Source organism: Aethalodelphis obliquidens, unplaced genomic scaffold, assembly GCF_003676395.1.
Source record: "Aethalodelphis obliquidens isolate GAN/ISIS:26980383/991018 unplaced genomic scaffold, ASM367639v1 scaffold90, whole genome shotgun sequence".
In the NCBI taxonomy this organism is placed as follows: Eukaryota; Metazoa; Chordata; class Mammalia; order Artiodactyla; family Delphinidae; genus Aethalodelphis; species Aethalodelphis obliquidens.
The window spans coordinates 3048020-3075443 of NW_020838034.1; the positions used below are offsets into that span (position 1 = coordinate 3048020).

A 27424-nucleotide genomic window follows, 5' to 3' on the forward strand; every position below is an offset into this window, starting at 1 on the left:
AAACTGGTGCTCTGAGAGCTGAAAGACCGCATAGGTCAGAGTCTTCCCCAAAGGGTGGCGTTTCTACAGGGGAACAGCACAAAAGCTCAATGGTGGGAAGGTCTGGGAGTGACGGTCGGGGAGGGGAACAGACTGGAGTGGGGAGGCTGGAGCCCGGAAAGCAGAGGGGAGAGAGTATACTCTGATGGGGGCCCGGTAGGGTCTAGGCTACCTGAGGACTTTGAATCCAAGGTTTCTTGGAAGCGTGACCCGCCTCCTAAACTCGTTAGCGGATCAACTAAGTCCCCAGACCTCCAGGAGGCTACATAGATGGGGTCGAGATTACAAACCCAGAGCCACGCCAGCTCGCTAACTCGGTGGGTCTCTCTGGGCCTTTTCCATCAGGAGTCCTCTCCTTACAGGGTAGGAGGGCCGACCCCAGAGAGTGGATCTGTCTCCAACCGGACCCTGCTTCCCTAGATTCCTCCGACTGCCGCTATCTCTAATACACGGGGTCGGATCCCGGCTTTCCCCGGTTCAGTTTCTCGGGTGACTTTGGACAGCTCCTTGCCCGCCCCCTAGCCCCGCCTCTCCGTCCTGGTCTCGCTCTAGTCCAGCCCCCTCCACTCCGGTCCAGTACGATATCCGCTCGTCTCCCTCCGCCACGGCTCCGCCCAGGTCCTTCTCCTTTCGCACAGGGTCCGCGGGGTCCGGCCCTCCAGGGCTCCAGTGGGCTCTCCTGCCCCTGTGACCCAGGGCTGCCCAGGCTCCGCCCTGGCCCCGCCCTTCTCGGCTGCCCTAGTTCCGCGGCTCCGCCCTCCGGGCTCCTTCCGCCCCCTGATGACTCTGTGGTGCCTCCTGTCGGCCTCGCGTGCGCTCTGTGGTTGCCCCTTGCCCTCGGGCCCGCCCACCTCGCGCGGTTGTCTTGGAGAGGGACGCTGAGGCGACGCCGCGGCAGGCGGGTCCCGCCTGTGGACGCGGAATAGAGACCCTTGATTCGGCCACCTCCAGGGCGAGCCCCACAGAATCCCGTCCTGCCTCCTTGCCCCCGTGAGTGTCCCCAGAGTCGCTGCGGACGGCACCAGCATGTCGGGCGAGGCGAGCGCACCACCAGTGGCCTCACCCAGGGCCCCGCGTCCCGGGATCCAGAAGTCATCCGGTGCAGTGACCAGGAAAGGAGACCGCGGGGCCAAGGAGAAGCCGACGACCGTCCTGCCGCCGGTGGGGGAGGAGGAACCCAAAAACCCTGGTACGCTGGTGGCGGGGTTGGGGGATCAGGCCTCTAGGCTTCTCCGCGCGCTCCCAACAGCCACTCGTCGCTCGGGTTAGCCAGATTGGATGGGGCGTCTTCGTTGTGCCAGGCAATGGCGGGCGAGACAGACGAGCCAGTAAATAATAACAGAATTTCTGGCGCTGAGGAGCGCTGTGTGGAAAAGGGATCCACCAGCTGAAGTTCAATATGTGAATGTAACTAGCTCCGGGCACATGGTAAGGGTGTTATAAGTGGTCACCGTTATGAGGTGTGCACGTGTTACTAGGCACGTTTCTTCTCAGTAGTATGGAGTCCTGCCCTGCCTATTACTGGGAGGCACAGTAGAGTTGATGGTGAGAAAGTATTTTATAAACTGCAAATTCACTTGTTCACTCAACAAACGTACATTGTGCACCCACCCAAAGCGCCCTGCTCCATCCTGGGATATGAATCACAGTTTTCGTCCCAGCACAGTTCCTGAGACTCAGCTTGGCAGATGTTTGAATTGATTTTAAAGAAGCCACACTCTGGTTTGGGATGCTGACACATACAATAAGATGTGCTAATTTGTATCAGAGAAGAAGGTCCAGGGAGTGGTGGAAAGACACAGGGGCGCTGCCGGGAGGTGACTCTGAGTTTAGTTTTATAGATATTCATTCATTTATTCAACAATTACTTTTTGGATGCCTGCTCTGTGGTCAGGTCCAATAGAAAGAGAACGAGATGGACACAGTCCAGCTGGAATGGAATTTACATTCTCTAGGAAAAGAAAACCATTGGAAAAGTACGCGTATGAGCGTGGCTCTTTATGTTGCAAGTGATAGAACCCCAACCCAAATGAATTATCCACAAAGGGGAATTGATTGGAAGGCTTCTTGATTCAAATCTACCAGTTTTGCCTTCAAAGAGGGACAGGAACTTGCTGTCTCTGGACTCAAGGAAAAACAACTTGGGAAAAGACTCTGATTGTCAGACATTGGTCAGGTGCCATCTCCTTGTCAGTGCTGGTGGCTGGGCGGGCGGAGGAAGCTATGGGAGCTGGAGAAAGAGCATCTTCCAGAAGGAGAGACAAGACAGGATAGAATCTCCTACAGATATGAACCTAGTTACATTAACACACACACACACACACACACACACACACACACACACACACATACACACACACTCACACCACTCTGGCTGCTGTGTGGAAAATGGAGTGGCAGAGGGAGAGAATGAAGGTAGGCAGCTGAGTTACGAGGCATTTCAATAGCCCAGGTGAGGGACAGTGGTAGTTGTGGACTCGGGTAGTGAGGGAGATGGGTTAGGCTCCTTGGAACAGTACTTCTGAGGCAGAAAAGAGTTCGTGAAGTAGTGGATGGGGTGGAAAGTGGGGAAGGTAGCAAGAATGATTTCATGTTTCTGTACTGGGCACGGGGTGGGTTAAGGTGCCATTCATGGAGACAGGCAGGCCTGAAGGAAGAGCATGTAAGAGATCTCCAAGGGGTGATGTCGGCTGAGCAGCTGCATGGAAGCGTGTGGAGCGGTGAGAAGATGTCAGGGCTGGAGATGTGAATTGGGGAGCTGCTGATGTTTGGGTGCATTTAAGCCCTGGGAATGAAAGAGATTCCCCTGGGGAGGGGGGAGTGGAACCGGAGACAGGAAAGGGCTCAGGACCCAGACTCAGTGATCTTAGAGGAGAAGGAGCTCCCCCAGGCAGGGGGAGCCAGAGGGGTCGGAGAGAAAGGGAGTGATAACAGGACAGGGCCACACGGTCACAGCGGCTTTAGCAGCCGCTATCGTGTGTTGTGGCAGGGCTCAAATGGGGTAGCGAGTGAAGGCAGTTGTAGGAACGTTGATAGATTGAGAGGACATCGCATCTGGTGGCTTCTATTTCTCAAGGAGCTACGAGGCAAGGTCATAGCGAGTGTGAGGAGGGAGTGTGGGAGGGGAGGAGAGCAGGAGCAAGGCCCTTTCGGAGCTGTGCTGCCCACTAGGTCACTGCTAGCTACAGCCCAGAGGTGGAACACTTCCATCGTCCCAGTATGTCCTGTCGGGCAGTGCTGGTCTAGAGCAGCGGTTCTCCCTGGACCATCTTTGGCATCATCTGTGAGCTGGTTAGAAATGCAAATTCACAGACTCTACCCAGCCTATGGAATCAGAATTTGGGGGGATGGGGCCCAGCAAACTGCTTTAACAGGCTTTCCTACTGATTCTTACAGAAAGATGTTAAAGTTTGAGAACCTCTGTTTGGGGAAAGATGGTGTGAGTGAAGCAGGGAAGGACCCTCCCAGCAGAGGGGAGAGTCCGGGAAAGCAGGCAGTGTGCAGGAGTCAGCTGTACAAGGGGCTCCCCTAGCCTCCCAATGCCTCCTCTCATCAGCCTTGTCCATCAGCTAATGTCTCTCGGGTGCCTGTGTCTCTCACCCTTTTGCCACGAGAACCCTCAAACCTCTCTGCATCTTGCCCCACAGTGCTGAGCACACGTCCTGCCAGCCCCCTTGCACCCTCTGGGCAGGCTCCCTGCTGTTGGCTGCAGGGGTTCTGTCCGGGGCACAGTCCCTGCAGCACCTGCTGCCTGTGGGGCTCCAGGCTGTCCTGCACTTGGAAGAGCAGGCTGGCACCAAGCCCACCCTTCTGCCTCCGGTTTCTCGCCTTTGCCAGGGACACCCCTTCCCGTCTCAAGGAACCACTTCTTGTTGGGATGCCCATGCGCGAGCAGGAAAGAGCAGGGGTCTTTGGGGACTCAGGCACCTCAGGTTTGCGTAGCCCTCACGATGGGAAGTGGTGGGCATCTGTCTAAATTAATAAAACTCTTGAATGAGTTAAGATTTCCAAAGCATATATAGAACCGTGTGGGACAGGAGTAAGTGCTATATCAATGTTTGCTAAATAAATAAAAGCCTACCACCCTGCTGGGCCTCGGTCTACCCGAGTGCGGGCGTGGGGATGGGGGTGGGAGCGGGGGCAGGTGGAGAGGTCCTTCTGCTTTCCTTTCTTTGCTCACATCAGGCCTGGGCCTTCTTTCTCCGTGTGACCCTGGGCAGTCCCCGCAAGGAAGGAACGTGGGAGGAGGCTGGGCTGGGGAGGAGGAGGCCCCCCAGGGAGCGGAGAGCGGGAGTGGAAGCGGCCTTGACCCACGGGGTGGGTGGACGAGCCGGCACATAAAAGAGGCGCCCTCATTGTCTACATTCCACGCCCTTTAGTCCCCTTCCTCCTAGGTCTTGATTTCCCACTGTTTCCTCTCAAGTGTTTTCAGTGTCGGTCTCTACAACGCATCTTACATGTTAAAAATGGCTGAGAGGACGTCTGCCTCGATGGAGGGGCCGCTGCCCGCCCAGAAGCCCGAAACCCCGCGCGGACGAGCGTGGGAACGCGGCGCAGTGCGCCGATCCCTGGCGGGCGGGGGCGCAGGGCTGGGTGGGACGTCCTCTGGTCTCTGCTGCCCTCTGTTGGCAGCCTTGGGCTATAGGGGGCGGGCGCGGCGCGGCGCGGCGCTACGCTTCCCCTCCCGCTCTCGTCCCCGCCCCCACAGAGGAGTACCAGTGCACCGGCGTCCTCGAGGTGGACTTCGCTGAGTTCTGCACGCGGTGGGGCTACACGGACTTCCCCAAAGTGGTCACCCGGCCCCGCCCGCATCCAACCTTCGTCCCCTCCGCCTCTACGTCGGAAAAGCCCACCGTAGGTGAGTGACAGTGGAGACGCCGGGGTGTCTGCCAGGCCTACCGCGTCCATTCCCCATCGCTCGGCGGGCCGAATGGCGGGGACGCAGGGCAATGTGTGTGTGAGTGAGCAGGGTGGATTCAAGGGGGCTGGTGGGGAGGTGGGGGCGGTCTTCCGTCGTCCTTTCCAAACCCTCGCAGATGCGGTCTGGCGGAGTCCTCCAATCCCGCGGCTCCGTGGGAGCCGTCCCGGCCTCTCCGGCTCCCGTAGGCCGGCCGGGGCGTGGGGCCCGGGGGCGGTGACTCTGCCCCCTCCCTCCTTCCCCGGCTCCTCGCACCCCTGCCTTCTAGACGAACAGCCGCTGTCCGGGTCCTGCAGCTTCAACAGCCTGGAGAGCAAATACGTGTTCTTCCGGCCCACCATCCAGGTGGAGCTGGACCCTGAGGACAAGTCCGTGAAGGAAATCTACATCCGCGGTGAGGTCCGCCCCCCCACCAGTCCCTCTCACCAGCCGTCCACCACCGCACCTCTCCGGGCCTGAGGCGCCTTCTTCCTTTCCCTTCCGCAGGTTGGAAGGTTGAGGAGCGTATCCTGGGTATCTTCTCTAAGTGTCTGCCCTCCCTCAGCCAGCTTCAGGCCATCAAGTGAGGGGACATGGGGTTGGGGGAGGGGCAGGAGGCCAGTGTTGGAGACGGGCCACCAGTGGTCTGGGAGAAAGAACTGAAGGGGCACGGAAGGCCCTGGGGACTGTGCGGAAGGTGACAAGGAAGGGTGTGGCTGGGGTGTCAGGGTGGCTGGAGAGGACAAGGTGGGAAGGAGGTGGTGCTCCAGCTGTGTTTCTGTGCTTCCCACCATCTCCAGCTTCTGGAAGGTGGGGCTGACTGATAAGACCCTGACCACCTTTATCGCCCTCCTGCCTCTCTGCTCATCCACGCTCAGGTGAGCAGAGGGGAATAGGCAAGGGGGAGGCTACCTGGGTAGCCTGGCTGGCTGGGTGGTCAGAAGTGAGCAGTTTGGGGACGGGGGTGACAAGTTCCAGCTCCTGTGGCCTGGGCTGGCATCCCTGTGGAAAGAGGGTGCTGCTACTGTCTGTTGGGTTTTGAAGCTCTCATCTGACAAGCATTGAGGTCCCCTTTTCTGCCTACTCTGGTGCCTAAAGAGCCTACCTTTGGGGCCTTATCGCCTCTCCTCTCCATCAGTCCCACCACTACCCGCTCTCTCCCTGGAGGTTCCTCACTGCCTGGTGTCTGACACTGTACTAGGGACTGGTTCTTATCCTACAGGAACTGGCAGTCCAGTGAGGGAGGGAGAAGGGCATAGGAGTGGATACTGCAGGGCACTGTGGGGACTGTAGTGGTGGAAGAATGGTTCATGAGAGACATGGAAGGCTGCCTGGAGGAGGTGGTGCCAAGCTGAGCCTTGAAAGAGGAATAGGAGGGGGCCCGGCAGGGAACTGGGAAAGGGCATTCTTGTATAGGAGGGAGCCAGAGCAAGGTGTGGAGCAGTATAACCACAGGGGTGGTTGCTGTATAAAGGACACAGCTGATTTGGCTGCCCTTTGTTGAAGCTCCTCCAGCACCCTTGACTTCTCCTGCTTCACAGAACCCACCGTCACTGGCTTGCCTCCTCACTTGTCTTCCTCCTGTAGATGGGATGGATGCTTCTTGAGGGCAGGGATTTTGTCTCCTTCAGCTGGAGGTCCTTGGGTGCTCTTTGTCTTGAACACCACAAAACACATATTGTATTCCGTCGTGGGAATTAGAAACAATTTAGCCAGCAGGAGAATAACTATAGAATTCATCTTAATATGTAAAAATAAGTCAGATCAACATGATAAAAATAATTAAAAATAAATGCAATCAAGTTTAGTTGCTAGATGAGCCAGGCTGAAAGGTTGGGCAAATATCATGAGAGAAACTTTTTAAAAATTAATTAATTTTTGGCTGCGTTGGGTCTTCATTGCTGCACGCGGGCTTCTCATTGCTGTGGCTTCTCTTGTTGCAGAGCATGGGCTCTAGGCACATGGGCTCCAGTAGTTGTGGCATGCGGGCTCAGTAGTTGTGGTGCACGGGCATAGTTGCTCCGTGGCATGTGGGACCTTCCCGGACCAGGGCTTGAACCCATGTCCCCTGCACTGGCAGGCAGATTCTTAACCACTGTGCCACCAGGGAAGTCCCGAGAGAAACTTTTTTTAATAGAGAATTTTCCAGCCATTAGTTCCATTTTTTCTTGTGACTTGGAAAAACACCTCCATTTTCTCAGTACTGTTGGAGAAGCCACTGCCTTGTGGAGGGGTCATGTATTGGGTACCTATTGCTGTGTAACAAGTTACTTCAAAACATAGTGGCTTAAAACAACCAACATTTATTATCTCACAGTTTCTGTGAGATAAATCCGGGTGTAGGTTAGCTGGCACCTCTGGGTCAGCGTCTTGGTGAGGTTGCGGTAAGGCTGTTGGCCGGGGCTGCAGTCATCTTGACTAGGGCTGGAGCATCTGCCGCCAGGCTCACTTATGTGGCAGCTGATTGGTCACAGCGCCTCCACTCGGGAGCCTTTCCACAGGTCATCTGGGTGCCCTCACCACTTGGCAGCTGGTGCCAGAGAGCACCCGCGTTGGAAGCCACAGCCTTTTTGTAACCTAAACTTGGAAGTGACAGCCCATCGCTTTTGCCATATGCCATTGATTAGAAGTGAGTCACTAGGTCCAGCCACACTCAAGGGGGGAGGATTGCATTGGGGCATGGATACCAGGAAGTGGGGATCACTGGGGTCATCTCAGAGGCCCCCTTACCACACCTCACTAACTCTGGGGAGTAACCCCTTCACACGGCACACTTCTGGATTTCTAGTCTGGAGAACTGTAACATAATTTCCTGTATCAGGGAGTTGGGCGGGGCGGGGGTGTGTGTGTGCATCCTTTGCCTCTGTTTCCAAGCTGCTTCCCAGAGCCCCACCCTTCCTCTTTGTCCCCTTCCCTCATCTGGCCTCAGTGGTGCCTCCTGGGTCTCAGATCTCCCCCACCCTCAGGAAGGTGTCTCTGGAGGGGAACCCGCTGCCGGAGCAGTCCTATCACAAGCTCATGGCAGTGGACAGCACGTGAGACTCCTTTCCCTCACCCCCTTTCTCTGGGCCTGCCCCCCATTCTAAGTCACCCTTTGTTCCCTTGCCCCTCCAGCACCTCTCCAAGCACCCTCAATTCCTGCCTCTCCACCCTCAGACCGAATGGCCCTCCTCATGCCCCCGTTTTCCGAGGTTCCGGGGAACGCCCAGGACCCCGTGTTTCCTGTGACCCGCGTTCTCCCTCCTGCTGCCCAGGATCGCGCACTTGTCTCTGCGGAACAACAACATCGACGACCACGGGGCGCAGCTCCTAGGCCAGGCTCTGTCCACGCTGCACAGCTGCAACCGGACCCTGGTCTCCCTCAACCTGGGCTTCAACCACATCGGTGACGAGGGCGCGGGCTACATCGCGGACGTGCGTGCGAGGCCGGCAGGGGCCCCCGCGCGAGCTGTGGCGGCCCGGGGCCAGCCAGCTCACTGCCCCTCCCTGACCCCGCAGGGCCTCCGGCTCAACCGCTCCCTGCTCTGGCTGTCCCTGGCCCATAACCGCATTCAGGACAAGGGTGCCCTGAAGCTGGCCGAGGTGGGTGTGCGGGCTGAGCGGGGCCGGGGGGCGACCCCCACATCCTCTCGCTCCCCGGGCGGCTGAGCGCGAGGTGCCACCCCGCCCCAGGTCCTGCGCCCCTTCGAGCTGACGCACACCGAGGTGGTGGAGCGCCGGCGCCTCCTGCTGGAGAAAGGTTCGCAGGAGCGCTTGCGATCGGTGAGGAGCGCTCGGAGCCTGAGACCTGAGCCCTTGGAACCGCTGCCCAGGTCGGCTGCTTTCAGCCAGCTGGCCGAGTCTTAACCCGTCCTCTCTCCCTGTGTCGTGACTGTTTTGCTCTCCGACCTCTGCACAGATATAACAAACGTTTGGGTTCTTACTGCAGAACCACTCCGCAGATGGTAGAGTGTATTGGTTAAGAGGACTAGATTTAGACCGCAGGGACTTGGAATCTGGCCCTTCCACAAAACAGCTTGGTACCTTGGGCGTGTGACTTAACCTCTCGGGCCTCAGTTTCCTCATCTGTAAAATGGGGATAACTGTACCTAGCTCATAGGATTGTTGACAGGATTAAATGAGTTAATTCATCTAATACACCTGGAACAGTGCCTGGCACTTAGTTAAAAATATGTCAGCTACTGTTTTCTCCCTCAGTATGAGTCTGAATGCCACCTCCCCCCACCCCCAGCTCATCCCTGGGTCCCTCTGCCGTTTCTTCCCAACAGCACCTGCACCAGAAGGGTCCCAAACAAATCATGTTAGCATTTAGGCAGGGAGATTGGGGTAGGGGTGCTGCCAGTCCGACTGCCACCCAGGCATGAGGCTTCCCCTCACTCCTCACTGGGGAAGGGGCGCCGGATTCTTCCTCCTCCATCCCCGCCCATTTGTGAGCACAGCCTTCCACCTCTCAGACATGGGGACTCCAAAACAGAGCGTGAGAAGAATCAGCTGATGAGGGTCAGCAGTTTCGCAATGGTGGAGAAAGACAAGATGCAGACAACGAAGACCCCTAAGGGTCTGGGCAAGAAAAAGGAGAAGTCCGGGGTAGGTGTGCTGTGGGCAGCAGAGCCCTGGGCGCTGCAGGAACAGGGTGGGGCGGAGGGAGGAAGGCCTTTGAAAGTCCACCTCTGGCCCCTCCCACACCTGTTCCCCATCTGCCAGGGAGGTAGGACTCTCATCTCTCTTCTTACATCCCCCACAGGAAGTGGTGAAGAAAGAGGAGAAGTCAGGGTCTGGGCAGTCACCCACACAAGGAACCCCTAAGAAAGAAGACTCCACAAAGACAGGCAAGGGGAGTAAGTGCTAGCACCCCTCTGCGGTGCCCACTTGGTGTGGAGGAAGGAGGAGCACGGGGCGGGATGCGGGAGGCCTGCGCTGAGCTAGTCTTCTCACCTTGGTGTCGGAAGCCCCAACCGGCCCCATCCACGGCACTCCACACCGTTTCTCCTGGGCTGGACCCCTGTGGCCCTGCCCTCGGAGAAGAAACCCGCCTACCTAGCTGGGGGTCCCCCCTTCAGCTCTATTTCTGTTGTACCCAAACCCAAAGTTTGAGGAGTCCCCTTCCTCGCCGCAGTCCATTCTCTCTGGGGAAACTGAGTCATATCAGAGGTCTGCACTGTGCATTCTGGCTCCTCTTCCCACTCCAGAGGTAACCATCCCTGAGCAGAAACTAAGCAAGGGAAAAGGGACCAAGACTGTGAGCAAAGAGAAGCGCAGCATCCTCCCGGAGTCGGAGGTAGGCTGCAGGAGAAGCGGGGTGGGGGACACGTCCCTGGGGTCCAGTCCCCCAGCCTTCCTGGCATGGAGTCTCCGGCCCTGTACTGTGGCAGCAGCCACTTCAACTCACATTGTGCCCTCAGTCCTGGCCCCCTCCCTAATCCAACCTGGGCTTGCAGGGGTAGCAGAGCTCAGTGCCCCCTCCCCTTCTACCTTAACTTGCTTATTAGGAGCCCCCACTTTTGATCCTCTGCCTCAACTCAGTCTGCTTCCCGAAAGGCCATTTGTTCCTCACCACCACGCCCACGGTTGCTCGTACAGTTGCACAGGGAACGAAGCACATTCTCCTTTGCCCCTGCCAGCAGCTCCCCAGGAGGGCAGGGTGTCTTCCTAGTCGTGGTACTTCCCCCACCCTGTGCACAGCTACTTGAGACCCTCTCTCCTTCGCCCCTGCAGCCTCTCTTTTCTATTTAAACTTGGACCAACTTGTTCCTGGCTTTGGAAACCTTCCTGGACTGCTGACTCCACAGCTCCCACCCCTCCGCAGTGGAGTCAGCTAACCCTAAGCCTAACCCGAGGGCTATCTGTCCTTACACAGGCGTACCTTGTTGTATTGTGCTTTGCAGATTTTTTTCTTTTTTATACAAACTGAAGGTTTGTGGCAACCCTGCGTCGAGCAAGTCCGTTGGTGCCATTTTTTTCCAAGAGCATTTGCTCACTTCGTGTCTCTGGGTCACATTTCGATAATTCTCTCAATATTTCAAGCTTTTTCATTATTATTATATTTGTCATGGTGATGTGTGATCAGTGATCTTTGATGTTACTACTAGGATTCCCCGAAGGCTCAGATGATGGTTAGCATTTTTTTAGCAGTTAAGTATTTTAAAATTGAGGTATATACACTGTTTCTTTAGACATAATGCTATTGCACACTTAGACTGCAGTATAGTGTAAACATAACTTTTACACGTACTGAGAAACCAAAAGAATGTGACTCGCTTTACTGCGGCTGTCTGGAACCGAACCCACAATATCTCTGAGGGTATGCCTGTGTTCTGTCATCAAAAGACCTCCCCACCTTGGCAGGGAACGGCGCCTCCACTTCTGGGAGTCTTCTCTGGCACCCAGGACAAGATCTTACAAAAGAGGAAAGTCGGGTGGAGAAGGCGGGCGAGGCTTGCCTCAGTGCCAGTTTTCTATCCCTGCCCCAGGCCTGATCCAGGCTGCTGACTCTCCCCAGGACTGTTGCATTTTCCTCTCCTCCTGCCTTTAGCGTCATCTCCCTCCAGTCCACTGCCCTCATTGCTCTCCCTGTTAGGAATTACTTAGTGAATGCCAACACACTATTACGTGCCTTTGCACCTGCTGCCACTTCCCCCTGATCTTCATCTGACAGGGACCACATACTATTCAGATGTCAGCTCACAGGCCACCTCCTCCAGGACCCCTGCCGAGACCCGCTAGCTGTGCCTCCTCCGTGCCCCCTCCGTGCCCCCAGAGTACTGAGCTTCCCCCTGTCAGCTCTGACAGCATACTGCATTGCTCTCTTACTCTCTGGCTCCCCTGCGCAAAGCTGCTTCTTGAGGGTATGGGCTTATTTATCTTTGTATCCCCAGCACCTGGGACAAAGCCTGGACTGTAGCCGGCCCTCAAAGCATGTATGTTGAATGAATGAATGAATGGCCTGTTAACCAGCTCCCCTCTCCTCTGCTGCAATCAGTATTCTGCCTGAGCAGGTGGTTGGGGAAGCTACTGAGATGGTCAACCCTCTCCTGGAGCCCGTGGAGCACCGAGATGGGAAAGTTTTCATGCCTGGGAACAGGGTCCTTCTGCATCTCAACCTTCTCCGTACGTTTGCCAACCCCCCCCCCCCACGCCCCACCTTCCTGCCACGAGGCTAGCTGGGCCCCATGCTGTCACAAGGGTGCCCCCGCCCTGGCTCCACGGAGCGGAACCTGGTTCTCCAGTGGTTGGGCATCATGATGGTGAAGGCCCTCTGGCACGGGGCTTTGGGGTGGGGGTGAGGGAGGTCAGACAAAGGAGGCGTCAGAGAAGTAGAGCTGGAGTGAAATTAGTCCTAGGTAAGTGAGCTGGGGAGCTGGGGGAGCAGGGGGTTAGTTTTGGAGTAAGAGGGTCGCAGAGGGTGTCCCGTGAGGGTGTAGGCAAGAAGGAGGTTGGCAGTGCCGGAGGCCACGTCGTCTGCTGCTTCCACCAGGAAACCGCATCACAGAGGTGGGGCTAGAGGCCTTCCTAACCGCAGTGCAGTACCAGGCACAGTTCTCCGAGTCCAAGAGCGCGTCCAGGGGCCCCGTGGGGCTGCTGCGGCTGTCCCTGGCGGTGAGTGCCCAGGGACTGCAGCTGCTGCAGGCAGCTTGTCTCCCTATTTCCAAGACAGGCCTGTAGTTTCCCTTATTCTTTTTATCACAACACAGCCTTCATCTCTCTTGCTGTGAGATGGGCGGTCACACTCCTTTGCCTTTTCTCCATGTCCTCCAGCCCCTAACCCACCCTGTCCCAGGAAATGTTTTTCTCCCAGATGCTTAATCTTCATTGCTTTTGTCAGCTATCAGCCTTCCTTTTCTTCCTTCAGAAAAACTGCTTCTCCCCACAATGTCCTGCGTACACCACGATCCAAGAGCTGATGCTGCCAAGGGACCCTGTCAGTAAAGCCAAGCACAAAGAGGAGGCGGCTGTGGCTTCCTCCACCTAGCCCCCTCCCACCTTCTTCCCAGAGATTCTGGGCCACGGAAGCATCTCCTTTCCATGTGTGGGTTGGCCTTCCCACAGGAGAGCTCAGATCATTAACAAAGTCTATTGCTGTACTTTTTTCCTTGAGGTTGTCTGAAAACTTTGTCCCAGAACTACTGGGAATATTTGGACTTTGCGCCTGTTAACAGCGCGTTGACATGGCCAGAAATGGCCGAATGGCTTTATGGTTCTGCTGGGGGTGATCTCAGCCCCTCTGGTGGTGGCCGACCAGGGGTGTTGCTCTCCTGCCTCCTCAGGACCTAGTTCTTGTTGCCCAGACCAGAGTCACTACCCGTGCCAGCCGTCCCGTTTCCTGGAGGACATGTGATACACGAGGGTTTGCACTGCCTCTGCTCTCAGAGGCAGAAGGGAAAGACGGGATAGTAACCAACACGCGCAGGCTGAGTGGAAGAGCGGGTGGGGCAGAGGGATGGAGCACGGGCTCCACCCTTCCACCCTCCTGGATCCCTTCCCCCTTCTGCTGCTCCATCCAGCCCACGTGTCTGGACTGGTTTGGAGGAGGGGCAAGGGCTCAGCTTACGAAAACGTAGAGTTGTCAGGCTGCTTTAGAGAGGGTGCCGAGTCTCTTGTCATCTACGTAGCAAAGTCCAAGCACTAAACACGAACCCTAATGACACTGCCTGCTGCTGTCAGCCGCCTGAAACCAGAGCCACCCAGGCAGTGCGGGGGCCAGAGGGGTCAGGAGAGCTGGGGGACCCGACTCTTCACCCTCAGCGCAGCCTCCACTGAGATGACCCGACCGTGCCCCAAGAGCCCAGGGCCGGCTTCTGGGGAGCTGACATCCACTCTTCGGGGAGCGTCCCTCCTTCACCTCTGGTCACATCCTCTCGGCCCCGACTCCGCTTTCTGTTGCCTGGACAGAGCCCTGCTGTCCCTGCCAGCGCTGCCTCTCTGCGGGGCTCCGTGGCCCTCAACAGTCCTCTCTCTGCCTCTGACCACCTGCGCTGCTGCTCAGCCTCTCGGTGGCTGGCTGGGCTTCTGCAGGGAGCAGCTCTTTGAACTCCCAACACTGAGCACACAGCAGGCGCTCTCCAGTAACGTCTAGCCTCTCCAGTTACCCCTGCCTGAGGCCTTCTAAAGCTCCAGGGGATCCGTATAGTTCTTGTCCGCACCCCTACACTTCATCAAGAACGAATCGTGTATTAATTCTGATGCCCAACTAGACCGTGAGCTCCCAAGGTCAGCACTCAGCATCACGTTGGGTTTAGGAGGGAAAACGTCAGTTAGGGGGCGAAAGAGAATTTGTCCCTTAGTCCAACAACGACAGCAAAGAGAAGCAGTTTGAGTGGTTACAGTCCTGGGGGTGTGGCCACGTCTGATGAGCTGCTTCCAGGGGGTGCCTGTGGGAGGACGCGGAGGACCGATGACAGCAGCTGGCCAGCCCTCTGAGATGACCCTCCCCTGTGTACTGCCTTGAAAGTCCTGAAGCTCACTGAGGGCAGCTCACTGAGGGCAGCTCACTGAGGGCAGCTCACGAGGGCTCTTGATTCTGGGGCCACTGCGTGCGTGCGTGCGTGTGTGCACGCGCGCGCGCGTTGTCTTTTTGTGTTCTGGCCACGGGGGCTGTATCGCGTAGTCTGAAGTTCAGTGAAGTGCACATCTGGAACTTCGGGAGAGAATACGGCAAGGCCTGGGTCTGGGGCTGCCTTCTGTTCCCTCTACTCAATTCCAATCAGTCTCAGAGGGAATATCACAATATCTCTGATCACAGCAGTTCCAAGAATCACACACACACCACCACAGTTGAAGAATATTTAACTTTTCTTAAAAAAAAATCTTAACCATGAAAGGAAGAAAATAAAAGAGTATACATTATTTTAACAGCAAAACAGTCATTTCCATATCTGTATTTTATATATATTATATATATTTATATATATATATGTATATATACACCTAGCACAGTGTGTATATTCTATTAGTCTGTGGGGAGTGGAGTGGATGTGGTAATAGGGGCCAAGGCTGTGGTGGCCCCTGGGGATGGTCCTAGGTTAGTTTAGGGACTCCAGCATTCAAACCCCTACCCCCACCTCCCTGGGGCCCAGTTTTCAGCTCTGTACCTGATACACTGGTTTTCTATAGGGAGAGGGTGGGGCAGGGTGGACACAGGTGGGGTAAGAAGTTCCCCTGAAGATGAGAAGTCCTAGGAGGGAGGGAGTAGCTCAGCACCGAGCTGCAGAGGCTAGGCTCTCTGGCCAGGCGGGGCCGGAAGCTGGATGCCGCCTTGCCCACGGGAGGTGGGGGGGCGGAGCGCTCAGGGCTGGCTCCACCTTTGGGCCCTGATCCTGGAGCTGGGCTGCTGACAAAGAGATACAAGTGAACCTCCTCTTCCCTTAGCAGTCCCTCTGTAACTGCCTTCGGCACGCCAGGATCAGAAACAAAAAAGGTCAAAGTTATTTACAATAGCAAAGATGCACATACAATACATACATATTTATAGGAAACCAAAGTGACAAAGAGGAGAGGTGGAGACACCCGCCCCAGCCTTGGGCCCTGTGGAGAAGGGAGGGGAGGAAGAAAGTGCATTTACACTGGAGCCGCCTCCTTTCACCCACACACACAGGCGCGCACATCCGTGGGACGAGGGGGGCCTTTCAGATGCAGTCAGCATGCTTAGGAGACACAAGGCCTCGAAGGGTTGGGCTGAAGGGAGGGGAAAAGACACGGAAACTTGACTCCAATCTGAGCAGACCAAGCAACATGCGCATCTCCCCCCCGGTCTTGGCTGGAGCTGTCTCTTCAACCGCCTGCCTCCACCGCAGGGAGGAGGTTTGGGCTCTCCCCACCCTGAGCCCTGCCTCAGGCCAGTCCCTAGAGGAGGAGTCGGGACGCGGAGGATTCGGTGGTTTGGACAGCTACAGTCCTGGGGATGTGGCCGAGTCCGCCGGGCCGTCTTCCAGCGGGGCGTTGTGGCCTGCAGGGATGTGGGGATGGCAGTGAGGGGCTGGCCTCTGAGATGACCCTCCCTGTGTTCCGCCTGCAAAGCCCTCAGGCTTGTGAGAGCAGCTCTTCAGTGCCATCCTTCCGTGACAAGGCATTCTCCTCCTCCAGAAACCCTGGAGTTCCCTGTGCGACCCGGAAAGGGCTGTGTACTGAACCCCACTTCTGTTCTGTCGGCCCCCAAAGCCCACGGGTAGGTATGGGTCTGTCTTCCTAAGCTGGAACACAGCCATGGCCCTGGCCCATGCAATCTGCTTCTGAACCACTTCTTAAGAACAGGTTTCAGATGTGAGACGAGGCTCCCCCTGGTTTGTTATCTCCATAACCCAAGGGAAAAGAGGGTTCAGTTATAAGTTTCCCAGTTTTAGGGGAGCTTCCGTGCGCCTTCCCTAAAATGACCTCTTTCTGAAGCTGAGGGAACGAATGAATGAACTGTACTCAGGGGGAGACGAGGCCCCTTCTTAGAACTCCCGCGTCCTCACACTGCACGGCAGTGCTTCCTCAGGAGCCGGAGGCCTTCTCCCTGCACACCCCACCCCACCCCCGGAGGACTTCACTCACCGTCCTCAGGGCAGGGCCCCAGTTCGCAGCTGTCCCTGGAGTCAGAGGCCAGGTGCTCCTTGGCTGGAGGGGACAGGGAGCTGTCTATCCATCTAGCTGCCTCTGTGTGGAAACCGCCCACAGGCGTGGTACCACCAGACGACTCTCCCCCGAGGGACCTGAGCAGCTCTTTGTGGGCCAGCTCCATGTCCTGGAAGAGTTGTAGAGGAATATCTGCTCTCAAGCCCCTCTGTTCCTGAGCCCCTGCGGAAGGGGCAATGCCCTCTTCTCCGTGGGGTCCAGGGGATGGGTTGTGCTTGAGGGCGGCTGGCTGGGCTGAGGGTAGAGCCCCAGGCCAGGATCTAGGGCTCCCATGGAGACACACCGTGTAGCTCACTCGTGTGGGTGATGGGTCTCGGCGCAGTGGACTGAGGCCTCCAGGGTCCCAAGCCCTTACCTTGAGCCTGTTGAGCTTGAAGGTGAGCTGCTCGATGGTACGGAAGATCATGCCCATGTCCCTGAGGGCCAGGCTGGGGGGAGAGCGGCCCAGGCGCCTTTGATCTTCATTGCCTTCCCTCAGCGCGGGCCGAGGCGCCGGCTGCCAGGCAGGGAGGCCATCGGGCTGGGAGGGCCCCACGCGTGCCCCTGAGGGGTCAGTGCTTGAGTCCAGGGGTCCTGCCGGCATGCTCACGTAAAAGCAGTTTCCTGTCCCCAGCAAGACAAAGCGATTAGGAGGCAAACAGAGAGGAAGTCTAAACCATCTTCCGCTCCCCTGGTGTTCCCCAGGCCGGCTGACGGGGCCAGGGAAGCCATCCTGCAGACGAGCTCGGAGTAGGCTGGCCTCGTGCTGCCTACCAGTCTCCCAAAAGCCCTTCTCTGCCAGAGAGCGTTCGAGATGGCGACTTTGCTCAGCTTGGCCCAGAGCAGGGGAGATGCTTAGTGGTGGAAGCTAAGGGAGAAGGGGCAGCGTGGTTGTGTTTCTTCTGGGAAAGGGGAGCGGCTCCCATTCCCTGAAGGAAGGGTAAAGAGGGCGTGGGCTGGTTTTAGACACTAGCCTCCTTCCCTCTGCCCCATCTCAGGCTCTGCTGCTGAACTTCGACACGGTGCCCTGCCGCAACTGCCATCTATTTCACGATCCTCGAGGTACCTCAACTCATCAGAGGGGGTCGGGGACACACAGAGAAGGACGTAAGGCTGACTGACAGGGCAATAAGCATAGGTAAGTGCCCAGGAGCCTGCAAGGCCACGTAAGCCCTTTTCCACAGTGACACTGGATGGTGGCTAGTGTCGGGGAGAGGTGGCTCAGAATGTCGGGCTAAGGACACTGGGCCCTGGGCGCTGGGCCAGGCTTCCCCGCCCCCTTTCGTGACTAAGCAGAGCTGCTTAACCCTACTGCTTTGAGCCGCTCTCGGCGAGGGGCTGGCACAGGGTCCATTCTTCCGTCTTCAGGCCCACGTCCTACTCCTCACCCATTCCAGACAGTTCAGGGAGTATGGACGGAGGTGTGTGGCCACGTGACTGCAGGCAAGGGTCTAACACCTGAAGCCCAGTTCTGCCCCCGTGGGCCTGCATTCTAGCCCTGGCCTGTCTCTGGCTCCAAGGAGAAGTTCATTACCCGTAGCCTTTGCTCCGCCTTCCACTTCGGGTGGCTCAGGCTCTGACTGGCCACTTGCTGGTAGTGCAGGGACAACTTTGCTGCCTGCCACCTCAGCTGCACCGACACCACCACCAGGGACAGTAGAGACTGAGAGAGAAGGAGAGGGAAGGGCGAGAGAACAGGAAGGAGAGGGAGAAGGAAGGGGGGAGGGAGCGGGGGTGGAGAAAAAGGGAAGAACAAAGTGAACGCAAGATCACACATGATTATACCCCAGGGAGCTGAAGACAGCCGCTCCAACAATTCACCAGAGGAGAGAGCAGGGAGGCCAGGTCCCAGAAACCCAGGAGAGAGCACACACCTTGGGCAGATGGAAAGAAAAATGCTCCTGGAAAAGGAGGCAGAGCTGGGCACTAGGGGAGGAAAGGAGACCCCCTAGCACTAACATGGACCCCCCCCCCCCACCTCAACCCCTCGAAAGCATCCCGTGCTTCGGTTCATCTTTCCTGCGGCACTCCTCAGACCAGGCTGCCCTCTCTTCAGCTTACTCTTCCCTCCCTCCCCCGAGCTCTGGCCAGACAAAGCTGCCCTGGGTCCCCATCCCAGCCAGTCTTGGCTTTTCCTATCTTACAGCCCACGGCATTCCACAAGCCGGGCGCCCTCCCTACGTCCCCGCTCATTCAACACAGCCCCACACTCCCCATGCGTCTCCCCAGCCTTGTCCTCAGCCCCTAGTCTTGGCTCCACCTCTAGTCCCGCTGCCACCTCCATCCTACACGCCAATTCCTTCGCTGCTATCTGGAGTCACCTGGGAACGAAGCTCCGGAGAAGAGCCCCACTTTTCCTCAGAACTGGAAAAGCAGTGACAAACGCTAGCAGAAACTTTTACTGACAGTTGATTTGTGCCAAGCAGTCGTAATACCCTTATATTGTAGAATGGAGTCCAGAGGTGATTCAGATTTTTGCCTAAGGTCACACGGGTACTAAGCGACGGAGCTAGGACTCTGCACCTAAGCTGTCCGACCCCAAAGCCTTTGCGTGATAGCAACATGTCTCCTTCCCCCAGGATCTGGACGAGCCTCTGCACACATGGTTTGCAGGACAGAGGCGGGGAAGGAAGTAGCCATCTGGAAGACTCAGCGCTACCCTAGCAGAATTGGGCGTGTGTCTCCCCAGTGGACACCCCGATGTCTTTTACCTTTTCTCACAACTTTGTAACTTCCTGTTGCCTCTGTGCTCGAAGCTTCTTCCTCTGGATTCCTGTCCAGCTCAGGAGATTCCCAGATCCCAGAATTCCTGGTCCTTGGGGGCAGGTGTTCCAGAGAACAGAGAGCCGTGTCCTCCTGCTGGCCCCGCTCTGGCCCTGAGAGCGGGGCACTGTCCCCTTCACCCCCAGTGGGAGCTCGCCCTGGGGAGCCTGGGTCCCAGGGGTGAGAAGTGATGCTGATGACGGAAGGTGTAGGTGTCAGGTCGTCCTCGGGCTCCCCAGAAGTCTGTGGGTCCATGGGGCGACCTGGCAGCAGGCTCCACAGGATCAGGTGCCGCAGGTTCTCCACTGGAGGGGAAACAGGGCGATGGCTTCCTGGAAACAGGACTACACACCTCGCCAGTCGGGGGAGGGTGCAGAGGTGGCAGGAGGGCCACTGCTCCCCTCTCCCACAGCAATCTTGGTGAAACTTCTCCAGTCACAGGGTGGAGCTGTGGGACTCTGGCCAACCAGCTGGGTGGGTGGGTGGGGGGACAGGAATGACAATTGTCTCTCTGCATCCATCTCTCCTCAAACACAACAGGGAGAGCCTTTGAGCAGGTAAGAGAGTGGGGTGTCTGCCATGGTGTTCACAATGGCCATGCTACTGGGGCACCGGGGGGCTGACGGTTGGGGCCACGAGGCACTCACCGTCCTCCAGGGCTGCATCGGCGAGTCCTTCCATGAACAGAGGGCCTGGGAGGGGCAGGAGGATGGGGTCCCTTGTCCTGCTGCCCCTGTTCTCTCCATCCAGGGAGGCAGAAGGGTGAGGCAGGGTACCCAGCTCCTCTTCTTCTATGCTGCCCTCCTGCTTGCGGCCCTCTAGCAGGACCGGGTGCTTCCCTTTGACCCTCTGCTGGGGCCCAGTGCCTGTTTTGGATGGGAGGACAGTGTAAGACAAGGAAAGAGGGAAGGCACGTATGGGTTGATCCCAGGCCCAGCTTTGGGTTCAAGGGGCTGGGAACACTGCCTGATTCCACAATGTTTACTGAGCACCTACTATGGCCAGGCACTGTCCCAGGCTCTTGGCATACATCCGTAAATAAAACAGAGATCCCCGCCCTACGGAACTTAAATTCCAGTGGACGGACATAAAGAAAAATAAAATAAGTAAACTGTCTACATAAATTAGAGAAGTGCTACAGGAAAGAAGAAAACATGGCGCAGGGTGTGGGAGGTCAGGAACGCTGGTATTAAACCGAGTGGTCAGAGAAGGTATATTGGTGCAAAGCTGACACCTGCACAAAGACTTGAAGGGCGTGCGGGAGTTAGAAGCATTCTAAGCAGAAGGAAACAGAAAAGGGACCCAGCCAGGGAGCCCACCGGGGAGATTTCTCTCTAAACATGAGACCCTAAGTTATTTCACATAAAAACTCAACGAGAATTCTGTCTGAGACCCTCCTGCCCCTGCCAATCCCATCCCGGCGACTGTACCTTCAGCCCTTTGGGCTCCCTATCCCTGCCCCCACAAGACTCCTGTGTCTGCAGATGTGAGTGCATTCTGCTCTCCGTTAGGCACCCCCGGACCTGACCGCCCCTCTCTTCCTCCCCTGCTCGATACCTGGCACCCAGAGAGCCCAGGTTGAGAGCTCTGTTCAAGTGAGCTGGCCCACATTCGCTTCAGCCTGTTCTCTTTCCTCTTCCAGACTCTTTCTTCCTCACTGTTTCTTCTCTACCCTTATCAAAACCTCACACCTCTGGCCCCGACAGCCCTCTCCCATCACCCCCACAGGCACACCTGACCACCTCCCTACTGTGCCTACAGAAAATGGAATGGGTTGGGCTCCCAAAAAGACAGCTCAGGGGACTTACCTCCAGGTACTGTCTCAGGCTCTGGCTCACTACGGAACACCTCGGAGTCATCCAGTCCTTCCCTGAGGGAAGAAACAGCCCAGGGTGAGAGAGGATCGCCTGCTGGGAAGTCTGGCTCTCTGCCAGCCAGGAGGAGGTGAAATTCCACTCGGGCCTCCTGAGTTGGGATGGGCAATGAAGGAGCAGGGCCCAAGGAGGGAGGGGTTTAGACTCCGGCACCTGCCATCTGGCTGGCAACCCGGAGGGGAGGGTGGGTGTCGGCCAAGCTTCTCCTGGTCACGATTTTATACCCCCCACCCCACTTCAGGCACAGTCTCTACTACAGCCGAGTGGGGGGCTGCAGGGGGAGAGCAGACGGCGACGGAAGGCAGAGATGTGAGGGTACCTTCCGCCACCTGCCCATCCCCAGGGGTGAAGGGCTTAGAAGCAGCAAACGAGTGGCCTGGAGTGGGGATGGTGAGGGGGCCTGGAGGGCTAAGCACCTGCTGGGTGTGGGGCTCTGGCGGGCTGGCTCCTGGGGGCCTGAGGGCGGCGGGTGGACGGGCTTTGGGGCGGCTCCAGGGTGCCTGGTGGCGTTCCGCACGGCCTCTTCTAAGAGCTCCATCCATCTGTTGTTCAGCAGGAACAGAGAGGACTGGTGGTGAGAACAGGACCGAGGCACACGGCCTCTCCCCTTACCGACCCCCTGCGTCAGAGCTGCGAAGCCCTTCGCCAGGCCCTGCTGTGAGGACCCCCTCTGCCCAGCGGGGTCCCCTTCCTTGCAGATCTGACTGGCTGCTCACATTGGGTTACATTACTCGCACCTACCAATTACTGAACACCAACTCTCTGTTACTCGTTGTGCTAAGCATTCTATATCTATCTCTCTCTTTTTTTAATTAATTAATTAAGTTTTGGCTGCGTTGGGTCTTCGTTGCTGTGCATGGGTTTTCTCTGGTTGCGGCGAGCGGGGGCTACTCTTCGTTGCGGTGCGCGGGCTTCTCATTGTGGCGGCTTTTCTTGTTGCGGAGCACGGGCTCTAGGCACGCGGGCTTAGTAGTTGTGGCTCGCGGGCCCTAGAGTGCAGGCTCCGTAGCTGTGGCTCGCGGGCTTAGTTGCTCTGCGGCATGTGGGATCTTCCCGGACCAGGGCTTGAACCTGTGTCCCCTGCATTGGCAGGCGGATTCTTAACCACCGCGCCACCAGGGAAGTCCCTCTATCTCCCTTCTTTCTCTCAAAATAACTCTCAAGAGGTAGCATTATCCACATTTTGCAGATGAAAACCCGGAGTCTGAGAAACTGCCTGACTCAACCTATCTCCTCCCACCGTGCCACGCTGCCTCTGGCTGGCCACTGTTGGGAATACGGGTGACTGAATGCCCTGGGTGGGGATGAGGGTCCCGGAGGCAAAGGCCTTTGAAGAATGTGGGCATTTGCAACGCTTGATGGGGGAAGGGAAGAAAAACCCCAGGGGAAAGAAGGGGGGCCAGAGAAAGGAAAGCAGCCTCAGAAAGGCTGGAAGACTGCTGGGGACTCCTCCTCCCTAGGGCAGGCCTGCTCATGGGGTCAGGGGAGGTGACACGGTAAACCTCTCTACTCCTGTCTTATCTCCCACTTCCCCTCAAGGCCCCGTCCCGTGAATGCTCTGGGGCGCAGCCCTGGCCTCCCTGTTCACATCCTCATACACCACCCTGGTCCCAAGGGGACGGCGGTTACATGGGACCCCCCCCCCCCGCAATCAGGCAATCCTCACGTGTTCTTGTCTGATGACGTCAATGCCACCAGCTCGTAGATCTGGGGTGGGCCCAGCTCGGAGGTACAGATAATGAAGAAGGCCCGTTTATCTGTGTGAGAGAGAGAAGGCAGAAGGGTCTGCGTTGGCGGCGGCAGAGGCACGACTGCAGCCTGAGCCGAGGCGGCAGAGTGCGGACTTGGAGTCCTCACCCGCGGCCAGCTAAGAGTGCAGCGCCAGGCGGACCTGGGTCCTCAGAAGCACTTGGGGCTCGCGTACAGAGGACAGAGGCAATTCTGGGTCCCCTAATGCCATCTTCACAGCCACCCCCATTACCTCTCGCTTTCCGAACAGCGAAGGCTGAGGGGTGTACGGTGCTTAGGGTTTATAAAACTGCATCACACCCGTCCTCCCCTTACACCCCCCTCCAAGAGACAGACCTCACCCCCCGTGTTACAGATGAAGGAAGCGATGAGCCCAGAGAATCTGGCTGCCTGGCTCTTGCTCCAGAGCCCTTCTTGTACACACTCTGCTTCTCACTGAAATGCTCTGAGCACTGGACCAGGCTCTGGACGGTGGGCGCGTCCGTCTTCTGCAAGGGAGCTCTGCCCGTCACTTTTGCAGCAGGAAGGCTTGTCCTGATCTTCTCTGCCCAATTCTGCTACCTCATCCTCAGTGCCCACATCCCATCCTGCCTCAGAGGACAGGAACCACGCTGTCCTCCCTCATCTTGGTCTCCCTCCTACCCATCACCCTACCCCACGTTGGACCACATCCTCCTGCTTCAGTGAGTCAGGGCTGGGAGGAAAGGAACACAGGTGGGCTGATAAGTTCTGTACAGCCCCAGATCGGCCCCGCATCACCCAGTGCTCGCTGGACCCGAGTAACAGGGCTCACGGCCCCGGGGTGTGGGCCGGCTGGGACTGTCTCCTCACGGGTACCTGTGGCCACGGAGCGGACGAGCACGGCATTGAGCTTGAGCACCGGGCTGAAGGTCTGCTTGCTGTCCGAGGAGCCCACGGCTGTCTTGCTGTGACACTTCAGCAGCAGCTTCTCATCCTGTTTCTGCAGCAGCACGAGGAGGTCCTCCAGCAGCAGCACGTGGAGGTCTGGAGGGGTGCGGTGCTTGTGAGGAGTTCTCTGTGGCCCACTCATCCCCCATTAACATGTGGGGTACCAGAGGCTCTTGGACAGGCATCTCCAGGATCTAGGAAGCCCTGGAGTCTGGTGACCTCTGACTGCTTTGTTTTTGGTCCTTCCTCCCCATGCTGTGCTTAAGGAGCCCTGAGCTCTCGTCCCCAGTCGTGTTTCAAGCTGCCTCCTTACCATCCCTTTAGAGCACCGGGTACAGGGCTTATAGTCCAGAGAGGGAAGAGCCCAGGGGCAGTGCCCTAGGTTCCCTCTTGGCCCCAGTCCCCTGGCACTTACCCAAGGTCTTATCTTTGCTGATCCTCCAGGTCAGGGGCCCCTCATGGATCATCTTTCTGGTTGTAAGATCCAGACTCTGTTACGAAGACACCATATATTCAACAAGTATCTGAAAACCTAGACATTGTGCTAAGGTGCTGGGCACCAGTGGTGAACAAGAGCAGTCCTCGCCCTCACACTCCTGTGGGGGATGCAGACAAGTAAAAAGGCGACTACAGAGTCACGTGCCACGTGCTGTGCTGGGGGATATGCCGATGGTTCTGGCAGGGGTCTCTCTACCCGCTACTACGTGCTGTGTACTCTCCTAGGATCACTCTGCTTCACCTGCCCTTTCCCTCAGCTTTATGTTCTCCCGAATGACCTTCACCTTTACCTTGAGTTTATTCCCATCCCCTGCTCTCCCAGACTGAGTTCGAACATCTGGCCTTTATGGTAGGGCTGTCTGCCCTTGTCTGTCTCGGGATGGGGTGACAATGGTAACCGGGGCTGTGTGTATTCCAGGGCCCCCATCGCGCCATCCTATCACAGACAGGCCCAGGTCTCCTCCCCTCCACCTTCTCCAGGTCCTGACCGGAGCTCTGCTCCTAAGGGTGCCCAAGAGGTACGTGCGCCATGTGGGGCTGACGACGCTGCAGCCTCAGCCTCCTACCTTGAACTCCGCTGCCAGGGGGTTGCTGGCCCTCTCCAGGGAGGTGGTATCCAGACGTTTCTGGTAGCCCTCTAGACGGTGCTGGTTCTCTGTCTGCTTCACTGCTTCATTCACGTACTTGAGAATTTCCCGGCACTGATCCCGGGCCCGGCAGAGTTTCTCGTGCTCAGAGGTGCCACCTACCCACGGGGCAGAGAGGAGGTGGTGAGGGCTCCTGCCCGAGAAGTCTGTCAGAGCCTGAGAGTGCCTGGCTACCAACAGCCGCTGGCCAGTCGCCAACCAGCAGGGATGGGTGTAGATATGCCACCCTTGCCTAACTTGGACCTCAATCGTAAGGACAACTTATACTGAGGGTCCTTGTGTTTCAGACCAAGGCTCTGAAGACACCGATAGCTCTTGGGAATTCCCGCCACAGCCACTCTACGGGTGTGGAGGACAGGAACGGGGACAGGGACTGTGGGTGATGACAGTGATGGTGTGTGTCTCCCTCTAGGAACACCTGTTCAAATCAGGTTGTGGCTCTTCCCACTTCTACACACTGACGCCAGCATCCCACACTTGAGGTGGTGAAAGCTGCTCAGGATCCCAGGGACAGTGACAACCTGGGGTTAGACCCCCCTGTTCAGCACGGTCCCCTACTCCCGTGGAGTAAGCACACATGGCTGTATCTTTTGTGCATCTCACAGAGACGTCCAGCAGGGGGATCAACAGGGCTAAAATTCGGCCACAGCCTCTGGCGTGGGACCACGATCCTCAGAGGAGCCAAGGTGCCCTCTGTGCGCTAACCTGTGTCCCTCAGATGCTTCCCTGTGATCTGCACAGACGCCCCACACAGGCCAGAGGCAGCCCTTACCTCCTCCTGCTGCTCAGCACCTGAGTTTTGCCCAAGCACATTGACCATCGTTACCTTCGAGAGTGACCACAACAACACAAGGACGAAGACCCTGAAGACCAGAGAGGTCAAGCGACTTGCTAAGGACACAAAGCAAGTCAGCGCTAGAACCAGGGTCCGAGCTGCGGGCTGCTGCCTCCCAATGCCAGCCTTCTGGGAGCCCTACCCTCCGTGTGCTTGATGATGTTCTCCAGCAGCAGTGGGTACTTGGTGAGCCGCTGCATCTCAGAGATGATGAGGTCTCTAAGCTGCAGCCGCCGGCACTGAGGGTGGCTCTCAGCCTCCTAGACACAAGGAGGAACAGAGGAAGACGACAGCCTGGATTACGAGCTGGCTGTGAGCTCAGGACACGGAGGACTGTGCGAACGCCGAATAGGTCCTAATCCCAGAGGATCGCTCAGAAACAGAGGTGGCAGCTTCGTGCTTAAATATTTAGGGAAAGGTTGGTGGAGGCAGGAAGACAGTAGCCCAAGAAGGGGATGTGGTCAAATAAGCCACATAAAGCAGGTATTATTCCCACTTTATAGACAAGGAAACTGAGATCCATCTAAGTAAATACAGGCACTGGTAGGTGAGCGGGGCCTTCTGATGGCCAGTCCAGTGTCTCCGTCTTGAGAGCGAGTATGTGTCAGTGTTTCTGAAGAGGGGGCGTTGGGGAGGGCGTGGATGGAGCAGCAAGTTGCCGTTTACCCTCCCCTGTAGAGAGAAGAGGCCAAGCGCCTGGAGCTGGGGGCCAGGAGGGCAGTCCAGGAGATGGTGAACCCGGTTAACTGTCCCCCTCCGCCTTACTGGGTGAGCTATGACTGAACTGGCTGCTTTCAGTGGCGATGAGGCGACGCCGAGCGTACCTGCATGAAGAGCTGGAACCGGCTCTCCTTGCGCTGCCTGGTCTTGATCAGTTCCAGGGCGATGGACTGATAGGAGCAGAACTGCGCGGCCACCTGCTGGAGCTCCTCCCGGGCGGGGCCATCGAACTGCGAGGCAGAAGGGACACCACACGGCCCCGGCCTCACATCCCTGCCTGGGACAGCTCCCCCCCACCTCCTCTGCCACCTCCTCCAGGCCTGGGCAGCCGTACCCGAGCCAGCATGAGGTCACTGACTTCTTTGATGATGGGGCCCTCCTCCCGGAGTTTCCTCATGGCTTCACACCAGGAATCTGGGGCAAGGAGAAAAGACAGAAGTGCCTGGGGTTGAGCCGCATGGCCAGGCCCTTCATGACGAGAGAAGAGGGATCTGACGGCAGGGCCGTGGGGTAGGGTCTCAAGTCATTTCACTTGTGGGGGGCTGGAATGCCGATGTTCAGGCTGCATGTCAGGTTCTCTCACCAAAGAGGACTGTTGGGGGCTATCTGCTCGGGGGGTCCTGGCATGCGGGCAGAGCTGGGGCAGAAACCTGAAGGCTGGCCAGGGAAGGGGGCAGGCGGGGTGGGCTCCTCACTGTGGATCTCGATGAGCTCGGGCAGGTTGGGGAAGAGCCGTGCCAGCTCCTCCCGGGGCAGCAGGCCCTCCTTCTTCATCCGCTGGTAGAAGATCAGGTCCAGCACCCGGAGTGTGCGCAGATGGGAAGCCTCTGTCACAAACAGCTCTGAGCGGGGGCAGTGACAAGAAGGGGCAGAAAGACAGAGGGAAAGCCCGTCAGCAAGGATC

General features: G+C 57.4%; 2 protein-coding genes across 21 annotated transcripts in view; one reads left to right on the forward strand and one right to left on the reverse strand.

The window, feature by feature from the left end:
• Positions 1-907: 907 nt before the first annotated feature.
• LRRC71 (leucine rich repeat containing 71) lies at positions 908-13030 on the forward strand. Of its 11 annotated transcripts, XM_027095072.1 has the most exons (15): positions 922-1228; positions 4748-4897; positions 5226-5351; positions 5444-5519; positions 5737-5814; positions 7903-7971; positions 8191-8350; positions 8435-8518; positions 8609-8698; positions 9371-9523; positions 9681-9774; positions 10126-10214; positions 11932-12043; positions 12411-12532; positions 12786-13030. In XM_027095072.1, the coding sequence occupies exons 1-15, from the start codon at positions 1066-1068 to the stop codon at positions 12903-12905; spliced, it is 1686 nt and encodes a 561-aa protein (XP_026950873.1). In that variant the 5' UTR covers positions 922-1065; the 3' UTR covers positions 12906-13030. The 11 variants fall into 11 exon arrangements, 10 of the variants coding, with proteins under 10 accessions (XP_026950869.1, XP_026950870.1, XP_026950864.1 ...); XM_027095064.1 differs by having other exon boundaries at positions 8191-8518; positions 8609-8748; positions 9391-9523; XM_027095069.1 differs by lacking the exons at positions 11932-12043; positions 12411-12532; positions 12786-13030 and adding an exon at positions 10426-10971 and having other exon boundaries at positions 909-1228; positions 8191-8518; positions 8609-8748; positions 9391-9523.
• Positions 13031-14702: 1672 nt separating this feature from the next.
• Positions 14703-27424, reverse strand: part of ARHGEF11 (Rho guanine nucleotide exchange factor 11) — a 111955-nt gene continuing 99233 nt past the window's right edge. For 9 of the 10 annotated variants that reach the window (XM_027095057.1, XM_027095056.1, XM_027095055.1 and 6 more), the window contains 16 exons: positions 27216-27362; positions 26855-26934; positions 26625-26750; positions 25943-26060; positions 24885-25063; positions 24236-24311; positions 23749-23916; positions 22829-22919; positions 21579-21704; positions 21097-21158; positions 19936-20154; positions 19237-19593; positions 18060-18188; positions 16902-17149; positions 16466-16655; positions 14703-15878 (listed from right to left, as the gene is read on the reverse strand). In XM_027095057.1, the coding sequence (XP_026950858.1) occupies positions 15820-15878; positions 16466-16655; positions 16902-17149; positions 18060-18188; positions 19237-19593; positions 19936-20154; positions 21097-21158; positions 21579-21704; positions 22829-22919; positions 23749-23916; positions 24236-24311; positions 24885-25063; positions 25943-26060; positions 26625-26750; positions 26855-26934; positions 27216-27362 (2375 nt within the window). In that variant the 3' untranslated portion in view covers positions 14703-15819. The remainder of the gene's footprint in view (positions 15879-16465; positions 16656-16901; positions 17150-18059; positions 18189-19236; positions 19594-19935; positions 20155-21096; positions 21159-21578; positions 21705-22828; positions 22920-23748; positions 23917-24235; positions 24312-24884; positions 25064-25942; positions 26061-26624; positions 26751-26854; positions 26935-27215; positions 27363-27424) is intronic. The other variant, XM_027095060.1, reaches the window with a different exon arrangement.

Coding starts and splice junctions, on each gene's coding strand:
- LRRC71 (XM_027095063.1), top strand. CDS start 1,066: ATGTCGGGCGAGGCGAGCGCACCACCAGTGGCCTCACCCAGGGCCCCG. Junction 1,229..4,747: donor GGAGGAACCCAAAAACCCTG/GTACGCTGGTGG, acceptor CCGCCCCCACAG/AGGAGTACCAGTGCACCGGC. Junction 9,775..10,125: donor CACAAAGACAGGCAAGGGGA/GTAAGTGCTAGC, acceptor TTCCCACTCCAG/AGGTAACCATCCCTGAGCAG.